The sequence below is a fragment of the Moschus berezovskii genome, chromosome 14, assembly GCF_049115385.1.
Source record: "Moschus berezovskii isolate FMDL1 chromosome 14, NW_MosBer_1.0, whole genome shotgun sequence".
Classification (NCBI taxonomy): Eukaryota; Metazoa; Chordata; class Mammalia; order Artiodactyla; family Moschidae; genus Moschus; species Moschus berezovskii.
In genome coordinates this window covers 68,518,125-68,545,491 of record NC_142473.1, presented here as the reverse complement: position 1 = coordinate 68,545,491, position 27,367 = coordinate 68,518,125, and the positions used below count along the sequence as shown (strand labels likewise).

The following is a 27,367-nucleotide window of genomic DNA, read 5'->3' as shown; positions in this document are numbered from 1 at the left end:
AAGAATACAGTCTAGAGCAGATCAATGTCTTAGGCATCTGGGGCTCAAACTTACTGGAGAAGTGTGGGAGACCATTATTTTTCAATGTAGGTTTCATTGTTATTCAGATATGATAAACCTAACAGATCGGGGGATGACTGCCATTGAAGAGACGGCTTGTGTACTCACAGATCCCAAGAGGAAGGGGCATACCGCACTACGGATGGCCACACGGGAAGCACCAGGGTCAGTCACAAGGCAGGGGGCGTGCAGGGAGAATGTGGGCAAGAGCCTTTATTGTGGCTTTCATGGGAAATAACTGGAAAGGGGTGATCTGGACAGGGAGATTAGGGGCCAGAGTGCCAGAGCTCCTGTGTGCAGGAGGCAGCTGGGGTCTGAGTTCTAGCTTGTTTGGTTTGTGTGTGGGACAGCCACACTTGCACTTGAGAATTACTGTCCCTAGGAATTGGTGACCCAGCCCAGGGAGGGGCAGTTTCTCCAGGGGCCAGACCCCAGATGTCAAATCATCAAATAGAGAAACCAGAAAATGTGGTTATTACAACAGCGTAGAGTTCTCTTGCCAGGGGTATTTATCTATCAGTTCCCATCTGTCATGGACTGCAGCTGCTCCAGAGCACATTAACTACCTAACACTTCCGGGTGGTGAGCTCATGTCAGAGTCACGGATGTTTCTGTGAGAAGGATGCTGCTGGCCTATAGGGGGGCTGCAGGGACAAATAGGGGGCCTCTGATACACCCGCCTCAGTTATATTATGTACTCCGTATCTCTGAAGAGTTTATAACATAAAAATGGGGGTGTGCTCTGACTTAAAAAAAGCTGTGAAAACTCTTTGAAAGGGTATCAGGATGAGTCAACATTTGGACTCTAAATTTTGATTTGATTTATTTAGCTCTCAGGGTAAGATTCTGGTTATTGACGCCATCTCTGACCTAGAGAATGGGTTCCTTACTCGTGCCTTACAGGGGCTGGTCACTGAGAGCAGAACCTCTAGAGAGTTGAACTGTGAATGGTAACTAACAGGTATGCCTCACCTGATAACAGGTAACATACAACGGGCAACAGCAGACAGTGCCTGGAGTCAACAGCAGAGTGTGACAAGAATAGTGCCTGAGGGACTTCCCTGGTGGTCCAGTGGCTATGACTCTGTGCTCCCAATTCAGGGGGCCTGGGTTCGATTCCTGGTAAGGGAACTAGATCCCACATGCGCAACTAAGCGTTTGCATGTGGCACTAAAGATCCCTCATGTGGCAACTAAGACCCAGTATAAGCAAATAGATATCTTTTAAAAAGAAGAATAGTGTCCAAGAGCTTACTAAGTCTCTTTCTCTATATTAATCTTTCTCTTCTCATCCCCATCTCTTGCTGATCTCATCTCCCTTTCTATCCCCAACCCACCTGATTTCTGGTTATCTCTAATTTTCCCTTAACTGAACAAATTTTTTAAATTAAATCCTTTCTTCAACAGACATTTACTAAGAATTGCCTGTATACTCCCAGCATCAGCAGGCTAGCAAAAGGCCTTAGGAAACTGGCCTGACTTTTTGTTAGGTGGTGGAGATGCACCTCTCCAGAAAAATATTTTGTTCATTCTCCTTATAAAATGTCTTCATTGAAAATTGCATTTAACTCTCAAAAATTGCCAAACTAAGTTTCACATGCTTGTACATGATTTTTGATTCATTTTCCAAAGTCAGCAGGAAACCCAGGAAAAAATAAATCCCCACTCCAGTCTATAAAAGACCCCTGAAGTAAAAAGTCCCAAAGTGTGAAGTAAAAGCCAAAGACACCCCCAGCCTCCCAATAAAATCCACAGATGTCCTTCCCTTTTTTCTACAGTTATCAACATGGGGGTACGTGCACTGTGATCCCATCGCAGTGTGATTTTACACCGACAGCTTGTCGTCCCCACCAAACCTAATAAGAAGCCTGGAAAATGAAGCCCTGGCTTAGAATTCCTTCTTTTCATTATTAAAAATAAATCATGCAGATTCCATTCATAAAATTTAGTTCCCACTCCCAGCTTGACTATGTGGCTTCCATCTAAGCCCATCACATAGTCATTTTGGCTTTTAATAAATACCCACTCAGTCCAGGAACCATCCTGTCCTTCCCAGGGACCTCTCTAGAGGCTGTGTCTGTGAAGGCTATGGTGTGGGTTGGAGCACTGGCAGCTCTGAGTCAAGGGGCAGCTGCCAAGGAGAACGTGTATTTGGAAGAGTTGGTGTCAAGTCATGAAAATGCTTCTGGTTGTGCCTCAGAGGGGAAGGCAAAGAAGAGAAGTGGGCCTATTGAGCTTTGTTGACATTTACCCTCTTCCCCTCAGATGGTAAAGAAACTGCCTGCAATATAGATCGGGGTTGAATCTCTGGGTCAGCAGATCCCCCTGGAAAAGGGAATGGCAACCCACTCCAGTGTTCTTGCCTGGAGAATTCCATGGACAGAGGAGCCTGGCAGGCTACAGTTCATAGAATTAGACCTGACTGAGTGATTAACACACACACACCCTATTCCTAGTAGGTGAAGCCATTCCCTGCTGAGTTAGGAGCAAAGTTTAGAGGGTTGCCAATTTCAACCACCAGGCCTACCCCTCCCTTGCTAGGGCGGGCCTGCCTTTTAGGCTGAGTATATCACACATTTCAAACACCCATCGCACTTGTGAGCAAGAAACTCTTGGGCTCGTCTTTCTCTCCCATTAGGCCTTAAGTTCCATAAAAGCAGAGACTGGGGTGTTTGGCCCACCATAAAATATTGAATGAATGAACACACGACCATGACAGTATTCAGCATCATGCCTGGTGCCAATACAGAGCAGGAGACAATAAATGTCAAATGGACAAGTCTGTGAATTAAAGACAGGAAACCAGTGGAGATTGGAGTAGCCGTGCAGTAAATATTGATTGAAGCTGAATAAAAAGGTGAGGCACGGATTCTGTTTTTCTTATGCAAGAGACACTAAAATCATTGATGAATACACTGTCCCTTGATCTGGAAGCTGCATAACCAGGTGGGTGATAATTATATGTGAACCCAGCTCTGAAACAGCTACAGGTTTGAAAACATCATTAAAAGCTAAGGGACAATTACAGTTGTTGGCATAAGTGTTGTTTTTCAGTGGTTTTAATTTTATTCTCTTCCAGACTCATTGTGGAACTCCTGCTTGTACAGACCAGTGCAGCCCAGACCAGCAGCCTGCAAAGATGACAGTCCTCAGGTGACAAAGAGAACCAGAGACCTGGACAGTACTGCCCAAGGCACCCCCTGCCCGCATCCCACCAATGGTACAGCGACCCCTGGAGAATCCCTTAGGAACTGCACCTGTTTTTAGCCTCGGTGAATGGGGCACACAGTTCTGCGTCTGGATCCAAGACGTGCTCAATTTCCTTTGGTGCTTTTTCATACATTTTCTTCCTTTCCGTCTGAGCCTTGCTGGCCTCCAGCGGGGGGAAGTCGTAGTAACCCTTCCTCTTGGCTTTGAGGCGCAGCTTGTTCCGATAGTGTTCAATGTCTGACTTCTGCTTCAGGGCTTTGTTCACCTGGGGAGAGAAACAGTCTCATCATGCGTGGTGCCCAAATACACAGCAGGTGACGACTGTCAAGTGAATAAACAAGTCTATGGCCATTTAGCTGATGTCCAGCTGGATAAGACCACCAGTTCTTAAAGGGCTAGAGCTGGGATGAATGGGATGGGAAAGAAGAGTAGACATCCTGCTTGCAAGGTCTCCCAGCTCTATCAAGCTGCACTCAAAAGCTTATTTCTCTCAGTCTATAGCTTTGTTGTTGTTGTTTAGTTGTTCAAGCATGTCTGCTCTTTTGCAATCCAATAGACTATAGCCCACCAGGCTCCTCTGTCCATGGGATTTTCTGGGAAAGATTACTGGAGTGGGTTACCATTTCTTCCTCCAGGGGATCTTCCAACCCAGGGATCGAACCCATGTCTCCCCGTCTCCTGCATTGCAGGCGCATTCTTTACTGCTAGGTAATTTTGAAGCCTTGCATGGCCATTATTGCCAACTGGTTCCTGCTCACCTGTCAAAGATACAAATGGATGACTGGACTAAATAAATTAACAAATGATAGGAAGATGTTGTGCCCACAAACAGAGCAGAATGAAACCTGCCTGATACTTACTGAACAATATGGAGAACCATTGGAGCTGTTTGCAGTCAGACTTGACTACATCTGTATAATCATGTATAAAGTAGAGAGCATTTTCATAGCTAAGATTTCAAGGAACAATCATGGAAAGGCTGGTAAATGTGGGGATGATGTCCACCTGGCAGATGAGGAAACTAAGAGTCAAAAAAGTTAAGTTAGTAAAGCGAAGAGCTGGGACCCCTAGTGAACTAAGAGCTCCTCTTACAGATTCTGTGCTGTGCCATCACTGTGATGACTTACATGCGTGATGTCTTCTTAACCTTCATGACAACCCATAATCAGAGGTGGGGTCAGGGTTTGACCTTGGATGATCTGTGTCAGAGTTCAGAGTCTGCACATTTAGTTGCTAAATCCTGCCCCTCAGGATGAGAAGACAAAGAAGTACAGAGGGTCCAGGGTCTAAGCCCCTGGACTGCAGATTCTGCCCAAGGAGTGGCTGGGGGCTGGGGTTGGTGCGGGCTTGACAGAATTAGGGCTTTCCATTTGGAAGATGCTCAAGGCAATGGTCAATCGGCACAGCATTGGAGCTGCATGCAGAGCTGGCAAAAATCCAGAGGCCCAGACCTGCTGAATCAGAATCTTCAAGAGTGAGGCTTGGGCATCTGTAGTTTTCAAAAGTCCCAGAGCTGACTCTGGTCCCGTACCTGGGTGAGAAATCTCTGGCACTGATCAGTGGTTTTCAAATTATATTCCGTGGATTCGATGAAGATCAGTAGAAAATCTGAGAGTTAGGAGTTTTGCCCTCCAAAAGCCAATACACAGCTCTTTTCATATTGCTTTAGCAAGTCTAGGGACCTGGGCTAGGAACAGTTGCCCGAGGGCTCCAGTGGGGTCCTCAGGAGTCAGGGAAGTGCAGGGGCAGCAGGAAGACGGGGCTGAGCTGCTGGTCCTCATTCCCGCCGCCCACGCTCCCGTCTGCTGTCTGTGTTGGACTCCTACAAAACAGTGTGTTTGAAGAAAGGATTAGGGGGTGAGAGAAGACTTAAGGTCCAGCGGTCTCAGAAACTTGAGGTTGGATCCCCAGGTCAGGCTCCGCTGAGCTTCTGAAGACGCGTGAGAAATACAGAGGTGGTGAGGACAGGGAGGACAGGAGGAACTGCCTGGAGGCCCCGGGGACACGGCAGAGGAGATTCCTTACTGATGCAGCCAATGCCAAGGGGGAAAGCGTGGGGTGGGGGGGGGTACAGCTGTCTCACCCCTTTTGTGTCCTTCCTGGACCTGAAAGTCCCCCAGGTAGCAGGGTTCAAAGTCTGGAATTCTGGGCTTCCAGCCATCGGACCCATGAACCGCTGATTCACTGTCCACACTGCTGACAATATTTTAGATTAAGCTCTTTTTCTTCTTAAGTCTCTTCTATTTGGATAATGAACTTAAAATCTACTAGGACATCAGGACTCCGAAAACTAAGGCTGGTAGTACTACCTTCTGCAGAGGGAACTGCTTGCTCCCCTCTGTCCTGTGGGTCCCCCCACTGCCACAGGGAAGCATGGGAGCAGGGTCCCCTCTTGAGCCAAACTTAAGTAAGTTTGCCAGCAACACAAGGGAAGAATCTCCTTTTAAAGTCAATCTCTGTCTCTCACTCATTCCCAACTCTTCACGAAACATTTACCAGAGTTCACTGGGTTTATATGCAAACCAGGATAATTCTGTTGCTTTCAGTCATTTACATTTTAATGATGGCACGGCATAAAGCTGGGGCTAAGGGTATAGTTTCTGGAACCAGACCAACTGCCTGGGTTTAAATCCCAGCTCTGTCTTTCCCTAGCTGTGTGACCTTGGGCACATTACTTAACTTCTCTGTGCCTCAGATTCTTTTGCTGTAAGAGGGAGATAATCCTACTGCTGTCACGGAGCTGTTGTGACGACTGCAGGAGTTCACATGCACGGCAAGCTTACAATATGGCCAGGCACTGAGACCAACTCTAAAACAGGCTATCTATTTTACATATGGGAATGAATATGTTTCCACAGTACTCGCTCCATTCATCTTGAAGATTTTTGTATGAAGAACAGAATGCAAAAAAAATTTCATTACATCTTTTGTATATTGAAAAAAAATAAATCTTATTACCATTAATGTGGCTTGTGCAGGGTTCATTTTCATCAAAGACTAAGGGAAAGGGAGTCTGACAGAGACAGGGGAAGGGAAATGAGTAGCTTTGGGAGCACAGAGCACTAAGGTGAGTAGGCTTGGGTGGGGTGGGGCAGTGGTGGGGGCTTTGGGCTGAATAGCACGGGTGCGGCACTTTGGGGGTTGGGGGTTCAGGGGAGGGGCAGGACGAAGAAAGGAAGGCAGACAGGCCACATCTACACAGCTGTCTTAGAATGTCCCTGTTCCTTCTTGCCCATGGGAGTTACTCTGGTTGTTTTTTCTGGCTCTTGTTTCAAGAAGGAGAGAGGAAGGGGCAATCCAGCTGCAAGAAGTAGCTGTGACAATACAAACCAACACCTGGGAGCTTTGAGGGTTAGACACAGCACTGGCTGTGTTTGATCTACAAGTAGTGGTGAGAGCGCGGTGCTTTAGGAAAACCCGTCCATGCAGCGAGCCCAGCAGCCAGGAGCAGATATATATAACCTGAGCACCTATATATATCCCATCCTCTAGGATAAACTCTCAAATGCCCAGGACATGGTTCAGTGTGCAAGCAGAGATTCCAGTCCTGACACTTTGCACTGCTAGGTGATTCTAGCAATGTACTCATCCAGGGGTAAGATACGTGTCTACCGATGTACAAAGCCAGGGGTTCGCCAACATAAGGCTACATGTTATGTAGATGCTTTACTTTTATAAGGTTTGAAGAAGCAAACTGAGGGGTATATTTTTTCTAACTCTTGCAAAGATCTCCCCAACCTGGGTCCTGATGGTATCTTTAGGCTGGCAGCATCTCACAAGTCTTTAATAGTTCCCTCATTCCACTTGCCACTGAGAAAACCAGCAAAGAGAAGACGCTAGCATGACATCCTCTGAGCCAGGAATCCATTTCTGGAATCTCTCCTAAGATGACATTCCAAGAGAATTTCAAAGTCAGAGATGAAAGTTAACGTCGTCAGTAATCAGACATATCAGTATCAGGTACTTCTTGATTCCAGGCCCACAAAGGGGCACATCATTCCCATGGATATGTGACAAACTCATAACCTCAATCCAATCATAAGAAAACACCAGACAAATCCAAACTGAGGGACATTAGACACAGTAACTGGCCAGTACGCTTCAAAAGAATAATAGTCATGAAGAACAAAATGGTCACAAAGGATGGAGGAACTCTCCCAAACTTGAACTACCCCAAACTGGTTTGGGAGGAGACTCAAGGGACAATTAAATGCCACATGGGATCCTGGATTGGATTACAGAACGGAGAAAGGACACGAGAGTTAAACCGGTGAATTTCAAATGAGGTCTGCACATTATTCAACAGTTCAGTTCAGTCACTCAGTCGTGTCCGACTCTCCACGACACCATGAATCACAGCATGCCAGGCCTCCCTGTCCATCACCAACCCCCGGAGTTCACTCAAACTCATGTCCACAGAGTCGGTGATGCCATCCCGCCATCTCATTCTCCGTCGTCCCCTTCTCCTCCCGCCCCCAACCCTTCCCAGCATCAGAGTCTTTTCCAGTGAGTCAACTCGTCGCATGAGGTGGCCAAAGTATTGCAGTTTCAGCTTTAGCATTAGTCCCTCCAATGAACACCCAGGATCGATCTCCCTTAGAATGGACTGGTTGGATCTCCTTGCGGTACAAGGGACTCTCAAGAGTCTTCTCCAATACCACAGTTCAAAAGCATCGATTCTTTGGCGATCAGCCTTCTTCACAGTCCAACTCTCACATCCATACATGACCACGGGAAAAACCATAGCCTTGACTAGACGGACCTTTGTTGGCAAAGTAATGTCTTTGCTTTTTAATATATTATCAAGGTTGATCATAACTTTCCTTCTGCACCAATATTATGTTCCTGGGCTGGATCATTTTTTACGGTTACACAAGGTGTTCATATTAGGGATAGCAGGTAAACAACTAGCTGGATAAAGGAATTCTCTGTACTATTATGACAACTCTTTTGTAAATCTAAAATTATTCTCAAAATAAAAAGTTTCTATAAAGTCATGCACGAAAACTAAAACCAAAAAATACCTGGTTTGAACAACAGGAAGAGTAGTTTCCCAATCAATGGTGTACTTACTCAATCAAGACATTCACAACAATTGTCAGAAAGACAACAGCAACACAGCCAGTGCTTAAGATGCAAGATATAAAGTGGTCTGAATATGATAAGATTCTAAAATATACATGAGTTTGAGCAAAAGCTTGAAGAGAAGGTGGAAACATGAAAACAGAGGATATGTTAGGGTAGTGAAATTACAGTGGTCTTTCTTATTTTTTGAATTTTGTATGCTGTTATTCTGTTTGCTTTAAAATAGTCTTTTAAAGAATTACCTACAATTCATAAAAAGAAAATTTATGGCTCTGAGGCTGTGTTTTCTTCACTTAAACAAACTGCCTGTAAGAGAAGGAGGAAGATGATAAAATAATCTGCCTAAAATGTCACAAGGCAGCAAATTACAGAGAACAGTTCAGGGCTGTTTTTCAATCCAGATGCCAGCAAGGTCTATTCCTTCAACTACCAAAATGTGACATGTATACATTTCTGGACAGGGAGAATGCTACTCTGTTCTCCTATGACAGTGTGATGGGTCTGGCTGAAAAAGAGAGTGCTAAGTTAGATTTAGTCAACATCTGGAATCTGTCCCCATGACATACACATTGCTAAGCTGGGATGAAAAGATCCAGGCATGGCAGCCATCACCTGGGTCCATACGGGTAGAGGGTCTTAATGAAGAATAGTTACCAGTGCATCAGTGATGACCTCAGAGACCTCTAATCTGGGGCTTGAGTGTCCAGTGGCAGAACTGGGCCCAGGGAAAGATTCAGTGGCTGTGATTAGCTTTGAGAAGATATGTAGGTTCCCAAATTGTAGTGCCTAAGGGCATTAAGTACTTGATCACTGAATCCTGGATGGTTAGCTGACTAATGATGAAGTATGCTCAGTCACTCAGTTGTGCATGAATGACTCTGTGACCCTATGGACTGTAGCCCTCTAGGCTCCTCTGTCCATAGGATTCTTCAGCTAAGAATACTGGAGTGGGTTGCCATTTCCTACTCCAGGGGATCTTCCTGACCCAGGGATCAAACCCGTGTCTCCTACATCTTCACTTAAACAGGTGGGTTCTTAACCATTAGCACCACCTGAAAGCTAATGATGATGATATAATAATAACATATTTGTTGTATGCTAGACAATATTCTATGTGCTTTATGCATATTAACTCATTTGATCCTCACAACAGTCCCATTGTACAGATAGAGATACCGAGGCACATTGTACAGATAGAGAATTTAAGCTGTTGGTGATGGACAGGGAGGCGTGGCATGCTGAGGTTCATGGGGTCGCAAAAAGTCGGACACAACTGAGCAACTGAACTGAACTGAACTGAAGGTCACGCAGATAGTAAGTAGAAGAGCCAGAACTCACATTCTTGCAGTGTGGCTGGACAGTCCATACTCTTTCAAGCAAAGCGCTCTTTTTTACTGATGGGCCACAGTAAGTCAAAGAGAGGGAAGGAGTGCTGGACAGGGAACCAGGGGACCTGATCATCATGCTGTCACAATAACCTGCAGTGTGACTCTGAGTAAGCCACCTGAGCCCTCTGATTTCCATTCCTTTGTCTAAAAAAAAATGAGGAGGTTGGGATACAAGTGCTCTATGAGTCTACTGCCAGTTAAGCTCTTTTTATTTTTAATTATTTATTTATTTTTATTTTTGGCTGCCCTGTGTGGCTTGTGGGAGCTTAGTTCCCCAACTAGGGATCAAACCCAGGCCCACATAAGTGAAAGTGTCAAGTCTTAACCACTGGACCTCCAGGAAATTCCCAGCTAAGTTCTTTTTAAAAATTGATGAACATCAACTCATCACCCCTCTAGGTAGTTCAGTCTCTCTGTCCAGAAAACAGAAGGAGCTTCCTGGATCAGTTCTATAACAGGCTTTTTCATGTGGCCTGAATGGGGGATGTGGACAAGCTGCTGATGGGCATTTACAGTACCCAGCTGTATGAGGTTGTGGTGTGTTCCTCAAGGTGTGGTGGGAAAGAGCCTTTAAAATTTAGGAAATCTCCCACCCAGTGCAGGTAACCATAGCTGGCCGGGTATAAACAAACAAGTGAATAACCAAACTGTTGAATGACAACAGAGAATAACAATGAAATTATGTGTGTGTGCATGCATGTGTGAGGTATTCACAAGGAGGTTCCATAAGCACGGCCTTCAGGGATCATAAACATCTTCAGCCCACTGACCATTCTGCTGCAGAAGAGGGAGAAATGGCAGCTAGTTTTTACCCAATGTACTCTCTTGTTCCCCCCTAAACTGCCTCTATCTATCATCTATCTATCTCCATCCACCCACCCATCCATCCATCCATCTGTTTTTCTTTGGTGAAATCTCTGATGTACAGTACTAATCTTTTTAAGACTTAGGAAAATTGACTAACATGACGCTATTCATTGATATTGCTCCTGGAAGCACGCAAAGGGTTGCTTCAAGCTTGCTCGAAGAAATAAAAGTCATTTCAAAGCCTATGTAGTGGGCCACATTCCCTGTCCATATCTCCTCTGGCCCCCTATCAATTCCAGCTCTCCCATCCCCTCTGCCACAGATACCCCATCATGACCACTCTAGTGGTGTTATCAAGAAAGGAAGCAGGCTGTGTGAGTGCGGGATTAGGGAAGCAGAATTTTGGATGTTTCTCTTTATAATGACAGTTTTTTAAAAAGTCCCCTATGGGCTTTCTGGCCTGGAGAGTTCCATGGACTGTATAGTCCATGGGGTCACAAACAGTTGGACACGACTGAACGACTTTCACTTCACTTCATTTCATGGACTTTCTGATGAAGGTGGAAAATGCTCCAAAAACATCACTCAAAGAACTGGTTTCGGGTGACCGGTGTCCTGATTCGTTCCACTGAGGCCTGCACGTGCAGAGGTCAAAATGACCCACAGAGCCCCGGACACCTGCGCCCGGGGCCCCCAGGGGCTCCTCCCTGGTCCACACTCACAGAGGCCTGGCTGCTCCCACTCTTTCCCACCCTGTCCTGGGGTGCTCACCTCGCCGTTGAGGACAGCCGGCTCCTGGCTCCTGTCCGAGGTGGGGTGCACCACGGGGAGGGCTGTGGGTTTTATCCCGATGAGCTGCACAGACCCAGAAGACGTGTCAAAGGGATCCACAGCCACCTTGCCAGCGTTGTCAAAAAGGACCGCTCCTTCCTCTTCATCACTCGCCGGCACTAAAGCACAACATAAACACATTGATTTTCTGTTGCAGGGGAGTTGTGCCATCGTGGGGGAATGTATGTCAGGCTCACAGCCTAAGGACATCATTTTACTCAAAATGACCTCAGGAACAACAGCGTCTGGTTCGGTGCCAACGGCTCGCTGCTGGTGGTGGCTTTCTCTTAAAATTTACAATCTATACTCTTCACCCCACCACTGGTTTGAATTTAAACGGCAAAACCATTCCTTCAAAACTGTGACAGAACACATTTGGGGGAAAAAAAAGTTAATTTGTTCTCTATATTTGAGTCGGAGATGGGGAAAGTGCCATTTGGCCAAACTTGGTAGCTATTCTTAAAATATGATAATCAAGACAATAACAGCACTCAGTTTAGTCTCTGCCACCAAAGCCACCCATTTTCTCATTGCATAAGAGTTAAGAGTCTTCTCTGGTCAGCCAGCCACGGTAATTGCTGCTGAAACTTTTTTATTCCCCCTAAAGACTGTTTCTCCAGTGACTAAGGTTTTGGTTTCTTTCATTTGTCTAAAACGAAAGAAAGCTAAGAAATAACCACCGAGAAATGAATTTAAAGCTACAGTGAAAGTCACTCAATCATGTCCAACTCTTTGCGACCCTATGGACTATACAGTCCATGGAATTCTCTAGGCCAGAATACTGGAGTGGGTAACCTTTCCCTTCTCCAGGGGATCTTCCCAACCCAGGGATTGAACCCAGGTCTCCTGCATTGCAGGCAGATTCTTTACCAGCTAAGCCACAAGGGAAACCCTTAAAGCTACAGACAACTCCCCGAATTACCTAGAGCAATTTGCACCTACACTCTGTTAAACTAATGCTCCCCTCTGACAGAGGGTTCTGCTGCAATTGCTGAACAACAGCCGTCTTCCTTGTGCGTCCATAGATAGGCTGATGGAGAATGTTCCAGGGCCAGTGGTACCTTGCTGATTTACTTGAAGCACATTCTCATTAAATAACTATATGAATGACAGTGGCTCGGCAAGAGGTAAATGAAGCCCGTTCAAACAACCAACCCAGTAAGCAACTTAGGAGCAAAATAGGTGTTATATAAAGTATGAATATAATAGAAGTGTATTCATCTTTCCCCCTGTCTCACGAGATTGGGATGCCATTTAAATTATTGAGAAACACATAGCTTGTGTCATCCTGTCACTTATCATAATCACAGAAGATTTGTCAAATTAAGCCAAGTAAATTGCTATTTTTACAAAAGTGATTAAAACTCTTCACAGTCTAACCATGGGTTATAACTGGAATATTTGGGAGTGCTGTGGACTTATTTGTAAATAGCAGGTCACCGATGAGCCAATGACAGAGGAAGATCTTTATTCAGATGTGTTACCAGATGCATGTATCATTTTAGAACGTAGTTTTGCTAGGCAGTTCTTGCTTTCCCTTCATTATCTCCCTCCCAGACAACGGCTATGAAGTTCAAGATGGCACTAAGATGACTCGGTGTATCCAAGATGCACTCCAAGATGGCACCAAGTAATTCTTGCCTCATAGTCACATAGGACTAACAAATAGGTAATTGCAGAAATGACAATGTATTGCTTCCAAGTCTAGGTCATTAAAAAAGCATTGTTGCTTCCACCTTGCTCTCTCTTGGATTACTTCCTACTCTAGAGGAAGTCAGCTGCCATGTTTATGAGACCACTAAAGTAGCCCTATGGAGAGGTCCATTTGGCAAGAAACTGAGACTCCTGCCAACAACTGTGACAGACAGCCATCTTGTAAATGGGTTTGATCAGGCCTTTTGATGGTTACAGCTTACCCCAATATCTTGACTGCAACCTCATGAGATACTCTGAGCCAGAATCACCCAATTAAGCCATTTCTGAATTCCTGACCCACAGACATTATGTGAGATACTAAATTTAGATAATCATTTTTGCTGGCTAGGTGTTGGGGTAATTTGTTACACAGCTCTAAGTAACAAATACACTTCCTAAACAATCCCCCTCCTCTGAGCTTCCACTCGGCTCCTCCTACCTCTAAAATACACATTCCACTAGCAGCTAGGATGGATTATCTTTTCAGGAGATGACCAGATCACAGCACTCCTTTGATCAGAACCCTTTGAAGGCTTCATCTCTCTCAGAATAAAACCAACAGTCTTTACTGTGACCTACAAAATTCTGTACCATGTGGTGCTGGCCACCTTGCTGAGCCCATTTCCCAACTCTCCCCTGAGCCAGTCTGCTCCAGCCACAGTGGCCTTTTGAACACAGCAGGCTTGTTCCCACCTCCAGGATTTTGTATTCACTATTCCTTCTGCTCAGACTGCTTTTTCCATGATTCTTTACCTGCCTAGTTCCTTCTTATTTTTCAAGTTGCTGCTTAAAAAAGACTTTCTTTATCCACCAATCTAAAATAACTCACCCCATCCCTCTATTATTTCTGCATCGCCTTTATCACTATTGCTATATTGATTTAATCTTCTCCCATCCCCTGCCACTAGAACATAAGCTCCATTCATGCCCATCTTTTTAAAGTCTGATGCCTTTGCCTTTAACAATGTCTTACATGCAGTTGGCTTTCAATAGGGATTTGCTGAATGAGTGAAGGAAGGACTAAAATTTCCTGACTTGGAAAAGGAGATGCTGTTAGTACCTGCAAAACCAGTAAACATGTAAAAGTTAAAGTCTTGCCATCATGAAACCATTCAGAGGTTGAAAAGATGGTACTTCACATTTTTATTGCTTCCAAATTGTGATACTCTTACTTCCCACCCCACGGTCAGGTAAAGGGCAGAGCGTAACTCTAATAGGACAGGAAAAGGATACCCTGGAAACTACAAACTGCAACTCTTTTCCATCATCACGTAAAGTCATATTTAGATTCACACAATAATTCCTCTAGGTTTCTTTAAGAGCAAAACAGCTATCCTCCCCCCAAAAAGACTATGTGGAAAAACACATTAAAAGGCATTGCATTAAGTGCTAATACCTTAAAGTGTCGTGTGAATACAGCAGGTTCATGAGAATATTTAAAGCATAATTTGTCCCCAAAGAAAAAAGCATGGGGCAATGCTAAGAAAAAGGCCACTGAGGAAGTCCTAGAACATCATCATGTCATCAGTAATTGCCACCAAGCATCCACCCCATATCTATTTGTGTTTTGTTTGCATTGCTGGTTTGAACTTCAGTAAATAAGGCTGGAAAGAGATTCCACTTTGTCCTGTTTCAACTGGCAGGAGGAGAACCTTCCCAGCAGAGGCAGAAAATGCCCTTCAACTAAACGTGTTCTTTTGTGGGGGGAATCTTTATTAAAGCTCAAAGACAAATAATCTACAACTAGAATCACTGCCCTTTGGTGTTGCTTATCAAATCATAAGTGAGTTTCCATCTTATTGAGAAGGCAAAGAAAATAAAAACTGAAACTGTTTTTGAGCGAATATCTCTGACAAATCCTCAAGGCCCCCTGCCAAGAAAGTAGTGATTCATCCTTCAAGCTCTCTGATTCTTGTCTCCCTCCTGTCCCATGATAGCTAGGAGGCAAGGTCTGATTAAACTCTGAACCCTGGCTGTGAAATCATGGTATCTTAAAAGAAGGTACACCCTTATGGGTTTATGGAGGTTCTTTCTTGTAAATAACTGAAAGTATAAATACGTACATTATGTTCTCACCTTGAACTCATTTTTAACTCTTTCAAGGAAAACACTCTTCCTAAGGTGATATTCATTTTCTTTCAGAAGTTTGCATGCCTGTGTGCTTAGTTTCTCAGTCATGTCTATCTCTTTGTGACCTCATGGACTGTAGCCCGCCAGGCTCCTCTGTCTCTGGGATTTTCCAGGCAAGAATACTGGAGTGGGTTGTCACTTCCTTCTCCACGGGATCTTCCTGACCCAGGGATTGAACCTGTGTCTCCTACATCTCCTTTATTGGTAGGCAGATTCTTTACTACTGAGCCACCTGGGAAGTTTAAGCATCTGTATTTAGTTGAGAAAATGCCAAATTGTTTTGCTTTCAAACTCCTAGCTCTCACATCTATCTTTCCCACTTATATTTAAACATCATCTTGAAACAGACTCTAAAACTGCCTATAGCTATGGACCAAACAGAAGCAGAAGATATTAAGAAGAGGTGGCAAGAATACACAGAAGAATACAAAAAAGATCTTAATGATCCAGATAACCACGATGGTGTGATCACTCACCTTGAGCCAGACAACTTGGAGTGAGAAGTCAAGTGGGCCTTAGGAAGCATCACTATGAACAAAGCTAATGGAGGTGATGGAATTTCAGCTGAGCCACTTCAAATCTTAAACGATGATGCTGTGAAAGTGCTGCACTCAATATAAGAGCAAATTTGGAAAATTCAGCAGTGGCCACAGGACTGGAAAAGGTCAGTTTTTATGCCAAGCCCAAAGAAGGGCAATGCCAAAGAATGTTTAAACTATCACACAATTGCACTCATTTCACATGCTAGCAAAGTAATACTCAAAATTCTCCAAGCCAAGCTTCAACAGTACGTGAACTGAGAAATTCCAGATGTTCAAGCTGAATTTAGAAAAGGCAGAGGAGCCAGAGATCAAATTGCCAACATCCGTTGGATCATAGTAAAAGCGACAAAATTCCAGAAAAACATCTACTTCTGCTTCATTGAGTATGCTAAAGCCTTTGACTGTGTGGATCACGAAAAACTGAAAAATTCTGAGATGGGAATACCAGACCACTTGACCTGCCTCCTGAGAAATCTGTATGTAGGTCAAGAAGCAACAGTTAGAACCAGACATGGAACAATGGACTGGTTCCAAATTGGGAAAGGAGTACGTCAAGACTGCTTATTGTCACCCTGCGTATTTAACTTATATGCAGAGTACATCATGTGAAATGCCAGGTTGGATGAAGCACAAGCTGGAATCAACATTGCTGGAAGAAATATCAATAACCTCAGATATGCAGATGACACCACCCTTATGGCAGAAAGCAAAGAGGAACTAAAGAGCCTCTTGATGAAAGTGAAAGAGGAGAGTGAAAAGCTGGCTTAAAACTCAACATTCAAAAAACAAAGATTATGGCATCCAGTCCCACCACTTAATGGCAAATAGATGGGGGAAACAATGGAAACAGTGAAAGACTTTATTTTCTTGGGCTCCAAAATCACTGCAGATGGTGACTGCAGGCACAAAATTAAGATACTTGCTCCTTGGAAGAAAAGCTATAACAAACCTAGATAGTAAATTTAAAAGCAGAGACATTACTTTGCCAACAAAGATCTGTAAAGTCAAAGCTATGGTTTTTCCAGTAGTCATGTATGGATTTGAGAGCTGGACCATAAAGAAGGCTAAATGCTGAAGAATTGATGCTTTTTGAGCTGTGGTGTTGGAGAAGGCTCTTGAGAGTCCCTTGGGTTGCAAGGAGATCAAACCATCAATCCTAAAGGAAATCAATCCTGAATATTTATTAGAAGGACTGATGCTGAAGCTGAGGCTCCAATACATTGGCCACCTGATGAGAAGAGCTGACTCATTAGAAAAGACCCTGATGCTGGGAAAGATTGAAGGCAGGAGGAGAAGGAGACGGCAGAGGACAAGATGGTTGGATTACACCACTGACTCAATGGATGTGAGTTTGAGCAAGCTTCAGGAAATGGTGAAGGGCAGGGAAGCCTGGTGTGCTGTAGTCCATGTGGTCACAAAGAGTCAGACATGACTGAGTGACTGAACAACACAATAACAACAGCTATGTTAACTAATGAAGCCATTGAATTAGAAGTTTTCCTATCCCCACCTCACCCCTGCCTTCAGTCACACTGCATATGAGACAGTCTTTTCCTTTTAAAGTTTTGGTTTTCACAAAAATGTAGAGAGTTAGAAGCTACTAAGGCGACAAACCTGGTGAAAACCAAGAACAATTTTAGAATAACAGCCTGTTAAATGAACATTTATTAATTAAAATCAGTAACCCTAACTTCTAGGATGGACACTGAGCCATAAAACAACATCTGATTATTCCATACCCAAAGAATAATCTATTCTCAGAGGTTATATTCACACAATAAGTACTTTTTGCAAGCTGACAATGTGATGGAAATACACCTTATACGTTTTCCACAATTCCATTCAATGTTATTTTTTCTTTCCCTTCCTTCCCTCTGTTTATCTTCTAATCCAATAAAATGTTATTGATGTTTTTGATGAACTATAATATTGCATTGTGATAAAGTGGAACCTGTGTTAAAAAAGGACACTTGTAGGTTCCATTGAAGGTCCAGCCTAGAATTCTAATGTGCTTCAGCATCTGTTGAATTTTACATTAAACGAGTTGGTCCTTTCATTTCTATTTGAAACTTTCAAAGTGAAGCCTCACTGAATAGGAACCTGCGGCCAAAGGGAAGTGACCAAGTCTGAAAATTCACTGTGTTTACCTTTGGCAAAATAAAATGCAACGAAGCGCTGTAAACTGGGAGAAAAGATGGCTTTTTAATAAAACAAACACATTAAAACCTCAACCTGGCACAGTAACTGCATTTTATTCATGCACCGGCTGTTGCTATTTCTGAACCTGATATTTAAATAATCAAAGTGACCTAAACGGAATAAGGAGGCAGGCAGGAAGGGTGGGGGAAACAAGAACAGGAAGGTTAGCGGGAACATTTAGAGAACTCAGTGTCCCATCGACCGACCGGGCCAGTGGGGAGTCATGGAGTATGAAACCGGTCCTGCCCCTTCCCCTTGTACAGATTAAATGCAGGGAAGGGGGAAAGGCATCCTCTTGTAAGAGAGTATTTATTGACAGAACAGTCTGTATGTTGCACATTTTTAAGCAAGTAAAAGGGCATAGAGCAGTATGTCCATTGGTCTCATTGTACAAAATAAAACAAAGCAATACAACAAAAAAGCAAATATACGTGTGCGTTGTCATATGCATAGTCAATAGGTCTGAGAGAGACACATTGAGTTATTCAAGACCCTTTGAAGACTGGGGTGGGTGATGGGGCATCTGGGGGAGGATGGACTCTGATTTCAGTCCAGTTCAGTTTAGTCCAGTTGCTCAGTCGTGTCCAAAATCTGCAACCCCTGTTCATCACCAACTCCTGGAGTTTACCCAGACTTTATACATTTCCAGGAAGAACATAAAGGAAGGAGGAGTGTGCCAGGAGTAGGAGGAGCAGGATGGCCTCCTGATTAGAGGTCATGGCAACCACCACATTTGGTTAACACAGCCTGCCCCTGTGGCTTCACTGCCCACTGTCTCTGGGTTGCATCACTCCCTCTGCCCACCTCTCTGATGATTTCACTCAGGAGGAAAGAGGAGAGAAAGTTGCGAAGTTCACATCTCCCTTTACAAGCCGGAGTTCCTGAGGTCCCCTGTGTGTTGGCTTGGCAGAATACCAAGTGGTCCCAGGGCGGGTGGTTATTCCCGGAAAACCCCATACGTCACACCCTGATTCTGGCATGGAACGAACGGTCTCTATGTTACAGAGCATAGAGGGTTTAGGAGAAGAAAAAAATTTAAGAATCAAATCGGTATGCCAGTTTAAACAAATGCTTTATATAATGGCCAGAAATAGGGACCACGTTTTCTCTACAGAAGACAAATCCATTCTGTCACTCTTTTTTGGTCAAGAAAAGAAATAAGTGATATTTGAAAACAAAAGAATATTCTGGTGCTCTCTTCAAGACAGAGTCCTTGAACCACACTTCATCAAATTCCTTTTTAAAAAGAAGCACAGCCAACCAGAGTGCCAGACTGTTTGCCTTTTCACCTGGCATTGCTATAGGACTCCATCTATAACCCTTGGAGATCCAAAAGGAATTTTCCGTGATCTGAGTGGCAGAGACATCACACATGGAAGGATCGAGCAAAGATGAGGCTCAGGACAAGATGAGGAGGAGGGAGGGAGGCTGCACAATGATGCCTGACAGATGCCATCTATAGAGGGTGCGACAGCACAGCAAGGCAGCTGTGACCACTTGCAAATAAGCCCCAAGACCAGTCCTTTACAGGGAGGGAAAAGATCTGCCCGAGAGAGAAACTAAATGGTTAAGTTGCCCTGGAGAATAAAGACGGGAGCACAGGCTGATTTTTATGATGACAGATTTATTACTGTCTTGTTTTTCCTGGGGGAGCTGAACTTGTACTGTCGGGATTCACAGGCAGAGACTGAACCCCTGAAATTTATCAAGGGACTCAGGCAAGAAAATGAAGGGCAACCTCCAAGACAAGCATCGGTTCAGAAACCTGCCACCCTAGTGGACCTGGTGCTAGAAACCAAGGCAATTCACCCCCAAATGAGAAAAATCTCTAAGCAAACTTCAGTTCAACCTGTAAATGGGTTTTTTTTCCTGCACAGTCCCATAAGAACAGAGGGCAGAGGTAGCGAAACAGAATAATTCAGGGAAGGGTATAGTGTGATACCTCAGGAAGGTAGGTAGGACTTTGTAGGACACAGTAAGGAGGAGAGTGGGGGCTGATTTAAAGCACACTGGTGTGCAAGTGTGAGCACGCGCTTGCGCAAGTGTGTGTGGGCTGGGCTCGGGGGTGGTGCTTGGCAGGGAAGGCTTCTCACCATTTCTCTTCCGAGCCTCCTCCTTTGTCACTTGCTGCTGTGCCATTACATTCTGGGGTGAGCGCCTCCCCGAGCTGGGCTTCCCTGATTCGTTGCTGATGACAGAGCCATTCTCACTGGGCGACCTGCTGGAGGTAACCATAGCAACAGGGAGACGGTAAGTTTCAACTGGAGCAACCTCCTCTCAAGGTTATTTTATTTGCACAGTTTATGTCTATAGCCTTTCTTTCCGGTTTTATCCACCAAGAAGACATAATACAGGAAAAGGGGAAAAAACAAACCCTGCACTTCAACACTATAGCTTAACACTACAGGGTTAAGCAACGACTGTTGTAAAGTGCATTTATCAGTGCTCAGCTCTGCAGCAAAGTTCAATGAGTGCAGCCCTCCATTCCCATCTCCTTTTCATTAACCCCCAGTGCCTACGGACATGGCAGTGATGGTGTTTGCTCACTGAGCCCTCTTTTTAAAATATGGCAATTGCAGAGTGTTTGATTCACACGGCATCTTGAGGGACATGCATAATTCTCTTTGGCTGGTTTCTTTACAGAATATACCTTGACTCCTAAAGATTAAGTCACTCCACCACTGAGTTCTCTCTCTCTCTCACACACACACGCACACACATTCTTTGTGCTAACTGGTAACCACTTACATTTCAATCTATCAATTTGAGCTATCCATTCATTCAGAAATCCCGACTCTGTGCTGGGATCTGTGCCAGGTTTACAGGCATACAGAGATATGAAGATACCACCCATGTTCTCCAAACACCCGCCATGAGCACCTACTATGTGCCAAGGACTGTGCTGCATGCTTTCAAACTGTCGCGCTATGTGCTAAGTCACTTCAGTCACATCCAACTCTGTGACCCTAGGGACCGTAGCCCTCCAGGCTCTTCTGTCCATGGGATTCTCCAGACAAGAGTACTGGAGTGCACTGCCCTTTCCTTTCTCCAGGGGATCTTCCCGACCCGAGGATCGAACCCCCGTCTCTCATGTCTCCTGCATTGGCAAGCAGGTTCTTCAACACTAGTGCCCACCGGGAAGCCCTTCAAACTGTTACTGCATCCTTATTACAACCAACTGGCCCGGTGACTGCCACTCTTGTTAGCAAGTGAGGAGTGTGACCTTCAGGAGGGGAGGTGCCTTGTCCAGGGCAGAGTTGGCAAGTGGGGAGCCAGCCCTGGAAGCCAGAGCCCCTTCCCTTTCTGTCTTCCACAGCGTCCCAGATGAGGCAGGCCTTACACAGGACAAGCCACAGGGCCTTCCTGCTTTCCCTGGTCCTCTGGAACCTCTGGGGAAATGGACTCCTGGGACCCCCTGCTGAGGCTCACGCAACCCAGATCACACCAGCCTGTGGGTGGGATGAGCTAAAGACCCACTGCCTTCCCCTCTGGGGGAGACAACCAGGGGGCAGCTATCCAGAGGCTCACTAAACCCCTTGTTCTTCTCTTGTCAATTGCACAAACTCAGAGCCTACTGGCACATGGGCCCCTACAACGGAAAACTGACTGGAATAAAATGCAGCCCCTGGCCCGTAAGTAAGCCTCCTCCTCCCATTTCCCTCTTTTCCTCTGAGAATTTGGGATTCTCAGTCATGCACATTTCCATGCACTTCAGCACCCTAAAAACCATGCACAATGAAAGTGCCCACTCACAACCATGGGAGGAGGCAGAGTCAGCATGAGTGCACAGAGCACACCCAGGGCTGCAGGAGATGCTCTCTGCCAAGGCCGTGCAGACAGGCATTAGTCTGGGAGGAACCCTTTACAACACTCCCTCTTTGGACATTCCGACAGCGTGTTAGCACTTCAAAGGGTCCCATCAGTCTGTCAGAAAGAGATTCATCTTGTTTTGTTTAATTCAGCATTTCTCTGGTTTTTTTGTTTGTTTGTTTTTTTACTACAACCTGTTTCACCATGAACGTAATACAACAATGTAGTTTGGGAAATACAACGAGGCACTAACTATGTGACCACTGAATGCCGGGTGTGCAAACACACACACGCTCTAGGATTGCTTTCAGAACCTCACAGTTAATGGCACCTACTCTCCCCAAGACCCTGATGCTGGGCAAGACTGAAGGCTGGAGGAGAAGGGGACAACAGAGGAGGAGATGGTTGGATGGCATCACTGACTCAATGGACCTGGGTTTGAGTAAACTCTGGGAGTTGGTGATGGACAGGGAGGCCTGGTGTGCTGCAGTCCATGGGGTCTCAAAGAGTCAGACACGACTGGGCGACTGAACTGAACTGAACTCTTCCCATTGGCTTATTGGGAAAAAGGGATTTTCACTGAGGTCCGGAAAGAAAAGCTCCTGGCAACTTGTTTCACGAGCATAAAATATTTAATGATTTTTCTGAGGCATTTGCATGTCCCTTCCCTCATTTGATCTAGAAACAACTTTCTGGCTCTTCCTCTCCCTCCAAGGAAAGGTATGAATGAGCACATTTCCGGTGTGTTGGGGGAGCCCAACTCTGCTTTATTCTTTGCATCAGCTTATAGACTTCTGTTTTCATGAAACTGTCAACTCCATTCATAGGGCTAGGTGGCTTAGACAGTAAAGAGTCCGCCTGCAATGCAGGAGACCCCGGTTTGTCAATTCCATGAATTTCTGATCCAAAACAGAGGGTGAGATGTGTGTGTGTCCACTCAGGACAGGGACAAAAATGTCTTTAAATGGGTCACCAGAGAGGCTGCGATCTAAGGCTGCTGAACTCAATAGTCCCCATTCTGAGTCAGGGTGGACACAGATCCAGAAGAACAATCATGGGGGTGGGGATTAAATCAACTGCTGAACAATCAGGACCAGTCCATGCATTGAAGTGCCCACTGCAAATGGCTGTCCCGATGAGGTTGATTCTCCATCCTTGCTCATAATTTCAGTCATGGGCCTACAAAATAGCATTGCCAAAAGCCTACATAAGGAAAAGAACCTGAAACATCATCTGGTTGTCTGCACACAGCTAAATCTTCCATTTTCCTTCAGTTTTAAAACAATTTTGAAGAATGGAGATATGTTAATGATCACCAAATCATTGGTTTTCCCTGTTCTTTTTTTTTTTAAAGATTTTTTTTGTGTGTGGATCATTTTTAAGTCTTCTATTGAAGTTGTACAACACTGTTTCCATTTTCTATGTTTTGGCTTTCCAGGGGCTATGAGGCACATGGGATCTCAACTCCCGAACCAGGGGTCGAACCTGCATCCCTTGCTCTGGAAGGCATAGTCTGTTAACCACTGGACCACCAGAGAAGTCACTCCCTTATTCTTCACTTGCAAAACTTTTGGACCATCTAACAGCCCCATTTTGAGAGGTCACACAGTCCTGGTCTGGCAAGAATGAGGAGACTGATGTGGCAAGTTGGGGAAGACAGAAACATAGCTGTATGACAGGCTTGCTCTTGGATTCGGCATCTTAAAATCTTCCTAAATGATCACAGACTCCTGCGATTAGCTGAACTTGAACAGAGATGAGGTTTCTCCCACAATTTGGCAATGATATAGCCAGCCCTTAGTAAAGTTATATTTGTAGACAAAATTATGAAGCAAATGGAGATATAATTTAACAGGGTCATTGTTTTCTTTATTTGTATCTGTTTCATAAGCTAGTATTTCTTAATAAAAATCTGAGGTTAAAGAATTTGAATCTGATTAGCAAGAGTAGACTCTTTGCAAATTCATGAAAAAAAGAGCTTGTTCTAAAACCATTTTTTAAAAAGAAGGCTTTGCACAATTTAAAGCACTCAACTAGAACGTGTGGGAAAATTTCTATTCTTCCTGGCAGTGCAGTGCTATGTTAATATCCTAATTTTAGTAATTCTATTTATTTCTTTTCAGTGTCGTCCTAATAGGTGATAAAAAAATTATTAATGTGCCTTTATTGGACTTGGCAAAGATCATAATGAGAAAATTACTATAGATAACACTACTGGCCAGCCAACTCCGATACATTATCCATTGCTTCTCTGTATGTTTCAACTCCAGGCTGGGGTGGACCATGGCATTTAAGGTCCCAATTTGTTCACACTTCCCTGTAACCAACGTAGGGTAGTCCCCACACACACTGACTCTTGTGTTTTGCTTTGGCCAATAGGACAGTAGTAAACATGATACAAGCAAAGACTTGAGGTTTGTTTGGGACTTGTTTTCTTGCTTCCCTGGGAACCCTGTAACCATCTTGTCAAAAAGCTAGAGCTAACCTACTGGAGGATTCAGGACCACATACCAAGACGCCTTAGTTACCTGGCCGCCCCAGACAAGGCTGTCATCAACAAGCCAGCCCAGCAGACCTCCCACCTGACTAAAGATACATGAGACAGCCCAGGTGAGATCAGCCAAGCCAAGTTCAGACTAGAAGAACCACCCAGCTGAGCTCAGCCAAGACTGATGATCCACCAAAAATTATGAGCTAAATAAATGGTTGCTGTTTTAGGCTGCTAAACTTTAGAGTGGTTTGTTACAGGGCAACAGATAATTAATCAACATGCCCTCCGCATTCTTCCCCACACAAGCTGAAATCCAACCCTCTGTTTCTCTGTACTTCTTTTTTAGGTACCAAGATCTCCTAGAGAAAAGCATGGAGGCTTGATACTTGACTCCAACACAAAATTTGTAAATTTGATACAAACAGTCCTTTCTTCCTCCTGAAATAACTTCTTTCTCTTGGCTTCCTGGATTCCACTCTTGCTTTGTTCTCCTCATGCCTTTCTTACAGATGCTTTTCAGAATCTTTTGCCAATTCATCTTCATTACCTGGGTCTCTAATCACTGCCATGTCCTAGGCATCAGTTCTTAGATTTCTTCTCCATCTATACTCTCCAAGGGGCCCATCTAGTCTCAGAAATTTTTGTAACTAAACACTGAAAGCTCCTACATTTATATTTTGACTCTCGACCTCTCCTCTGAACTCCAGACTCATATGGTTAACTGAGCCCTCAGTGTCTCCACTTGCATGTCTCATGGGCATCTCAAACTTAGCATGTCTACATCCAAACTCTACAAACTTCTCCAGTCTTCCCCAGCCCAAAAATGGCAAATCATCCCTCTCTATTTCCATACTGCACAACAATTTATCAGCAAATCTTGTCAGCTCTTCCTTGTAAACACCTCCAGAGCCTAATCACTTCCCACATCTCCATGCCCTGGTCCACACCACCATCTCTCACCTGGACTCCTACAAAAGCCTCCTAATGGGTCTCTCTGCTTCTCTACAGTCTATTTCTACACAGCAGCCAGAGTGAGCCTTTGAAATGCAACTGTCAAAACCCTCTTCTAATGATGCCTGATCTTCATTCACAATAAAATCCCAAGTTCTGACTTTGATTTCTAAAGCCTGACAAGATCAACCTCAGTTAGTTTGTCTGACTCAGCTGCTTCAAACTTCCTCCCTAGTTCACATCAGCCTCTTTGGCCTTCACGCTCTTCCTTAAGCAAGTCAAGACGTTCCCTCCTCTGGGCTTTGCACATACTGTTCCATCTGCTTGGGATGTTCTTCCACTAGATAACCTTACACATCATTTCAATACAGTCTTTCTCACATATCACTTTATTAGTGAGGCCTTCCCCAACTTCTTTCTAAAATAGCATCATATTTCCCTTTCCACATCTCCAATCCCTTACACTGCTTTGGTTTTCTTCTTCATACTCATCACCTCCCAACCTACTATATTTTTTATCTCTCTGTTTATTGTCTATCTCTCCCCCATCAAACTGTAAGCATGACAGGAGTATGAACTTTGTCTTGTTCATTGCAGTATCTTTGTGCCTGGTTAACAGCAAACAATTGATAAATATCTGTTACCTGAAAGGAGAGAAGGAGGCAAACAGGATGTAGTTTTTCCAGCCACCATTGTGGTCCCAGGCAAGAAAGAAAGAGGTTGGCAGTGGGAGTTGGTTAGCCAGGCAACAGAGTTGGCCATAGAGTTCATTACCTCTTTGTGAGGCTATTGCAAAGTCCCAACAAGTGTCCTGGCCTCTAGCCTAACCTCTGCCATCTATCATCCACGATGCACTGGAGTAGTCTTTCTAAGACACAGGTTGGGCATCACTGTCTTCCTGAAGAACTCTCAGTGGCTTAATACTGCCTAGAGTATAAAGGTCAAACTCCTCAGTCTGGCAGTTAAGACTCTCCACAGTTTTCATCTATCTTCTGGTTTCATCTTTCACTGCATCTCAAGCACTGTGAACTCTAAACCCCAAGGACATTCATCATAAGTAATCATTGCTGTCTCCCAGCTCTTCCAGCATGGATGTTTTTACCTCATCCCCCCACCGCCCCCCGCCCCCCTGCCATGGACATCCCACTTGTCCTTCAAGGCTTGGTTAAAACATAACCTCTTCCATGATACTTTCCCACATCAGAATTAAATTCTTCCTTCTCTCTTTTCCCCAGGACATGATTTAGACTCCACAGTAGGCACCTGCCCATCAGGCTTGGTATTCCAATGATTTATCTCTGTCTTTCCATCATGAGATGCTTGGGGTCAGGAATCAATCTTAAACCTTTCTGTAGCCATTCCAATGCCTGTCAAAGTGCCCTGCTCATAGTAAAAGCCCAATAACTGGTTTTTGAATTAAAATCATAAGCTCTATAGAGAAATTGCCAGATAAAATACAACTATCCTGAACCAAAGGCACTGCTTTTAAGATAAATTAAAAAATATAAGTGTAACATCAGTGCCAAATTTGTTACAATAAATCTAAGAAGAAAACCTCAATCGTTGTGGTTGATTAGACATCTAAAATGTTACAACGGACAGCTCATGAGGGGCAGGAATTATGATTCCTATCCTCTTCCTTAGTCTCCTTCTCAAATATTCAAAACAAGCATGAAGGGGAATTTTTAAAGAGAACAGAGGAATTGAGGGCTTCAGCTCTACTCCCCATCAATTATTTCTCTTGCTGACCGAGAAGCAGAATGTGGCCCCGTGCCTACCTCTTTCTGGTTTCGATGGATTTGGCCGTCTTGATGGTGCTTCCATCCTGAGGGGCATCCCTTTCCTGAGAGGCAGGAGCATCTCTAACGGGTAGTGGGAGGACCACCGTTTCCTGAGTCACCGGGATGACCTCCTCATCCGCCCCTTGCTGGCCCAGATGCTGCTTGGCATAATCAAAGCCCTGCACAGGCTGCAAAGAGGAAACAGATTTGCAGTCATGTTTCTGGCAAAGTGTGATGCTCGCAGCAGCTTTAAGAGAAGACAGGCGGGAAAGTGCACAATGGGCCCATACTTAGCTTTCCGATGAATAAGAGTTAACTCAAATCGCCATCCTAATTTCTGTCTCTATGAAGTCAAAGTCCACATTAATTCCACCTAGCTACAGAATCT

The 27,367-nt window shown here is 44.5% G+C and overlaps 1 protein-coding gene across 2 annotated transcripts in view; it reads right to left on the bottom strand.

Annotated features, from left to right (window-relative positions):
• KIAA1549L (KIAA1549 like) overlaps nt 1–27,367 on the bottom strand; it is a 315,219-nt gene that overhangs the window by 54,734 nt on the left and 233,118 nt on the right. For both annotated transcript variants that reach the window (XM_088843233.1, XM_088843234.1), the window contains exons 12-15: nt 26,977–27,167; nt 20,040–20,167; nt 11,321–11,499; nt 3,317–3,534 (exon numbers count right to left, since the gene is read on the bottom strand). In XM_088843233.1, coding sequence (XP_088699359.1) covers nt 3,317–3,534; nt 11,321–11,499; nt 20,040–20,167; nt 26,977–27,167 — 716 coding nt within the window. The remainder of the gene's footprint in view (nt 1–3,316; nt 3,535–11,320; nt 11,500–20,039; nt 20,168–26,976; nt 27,168–27,367) is intronic.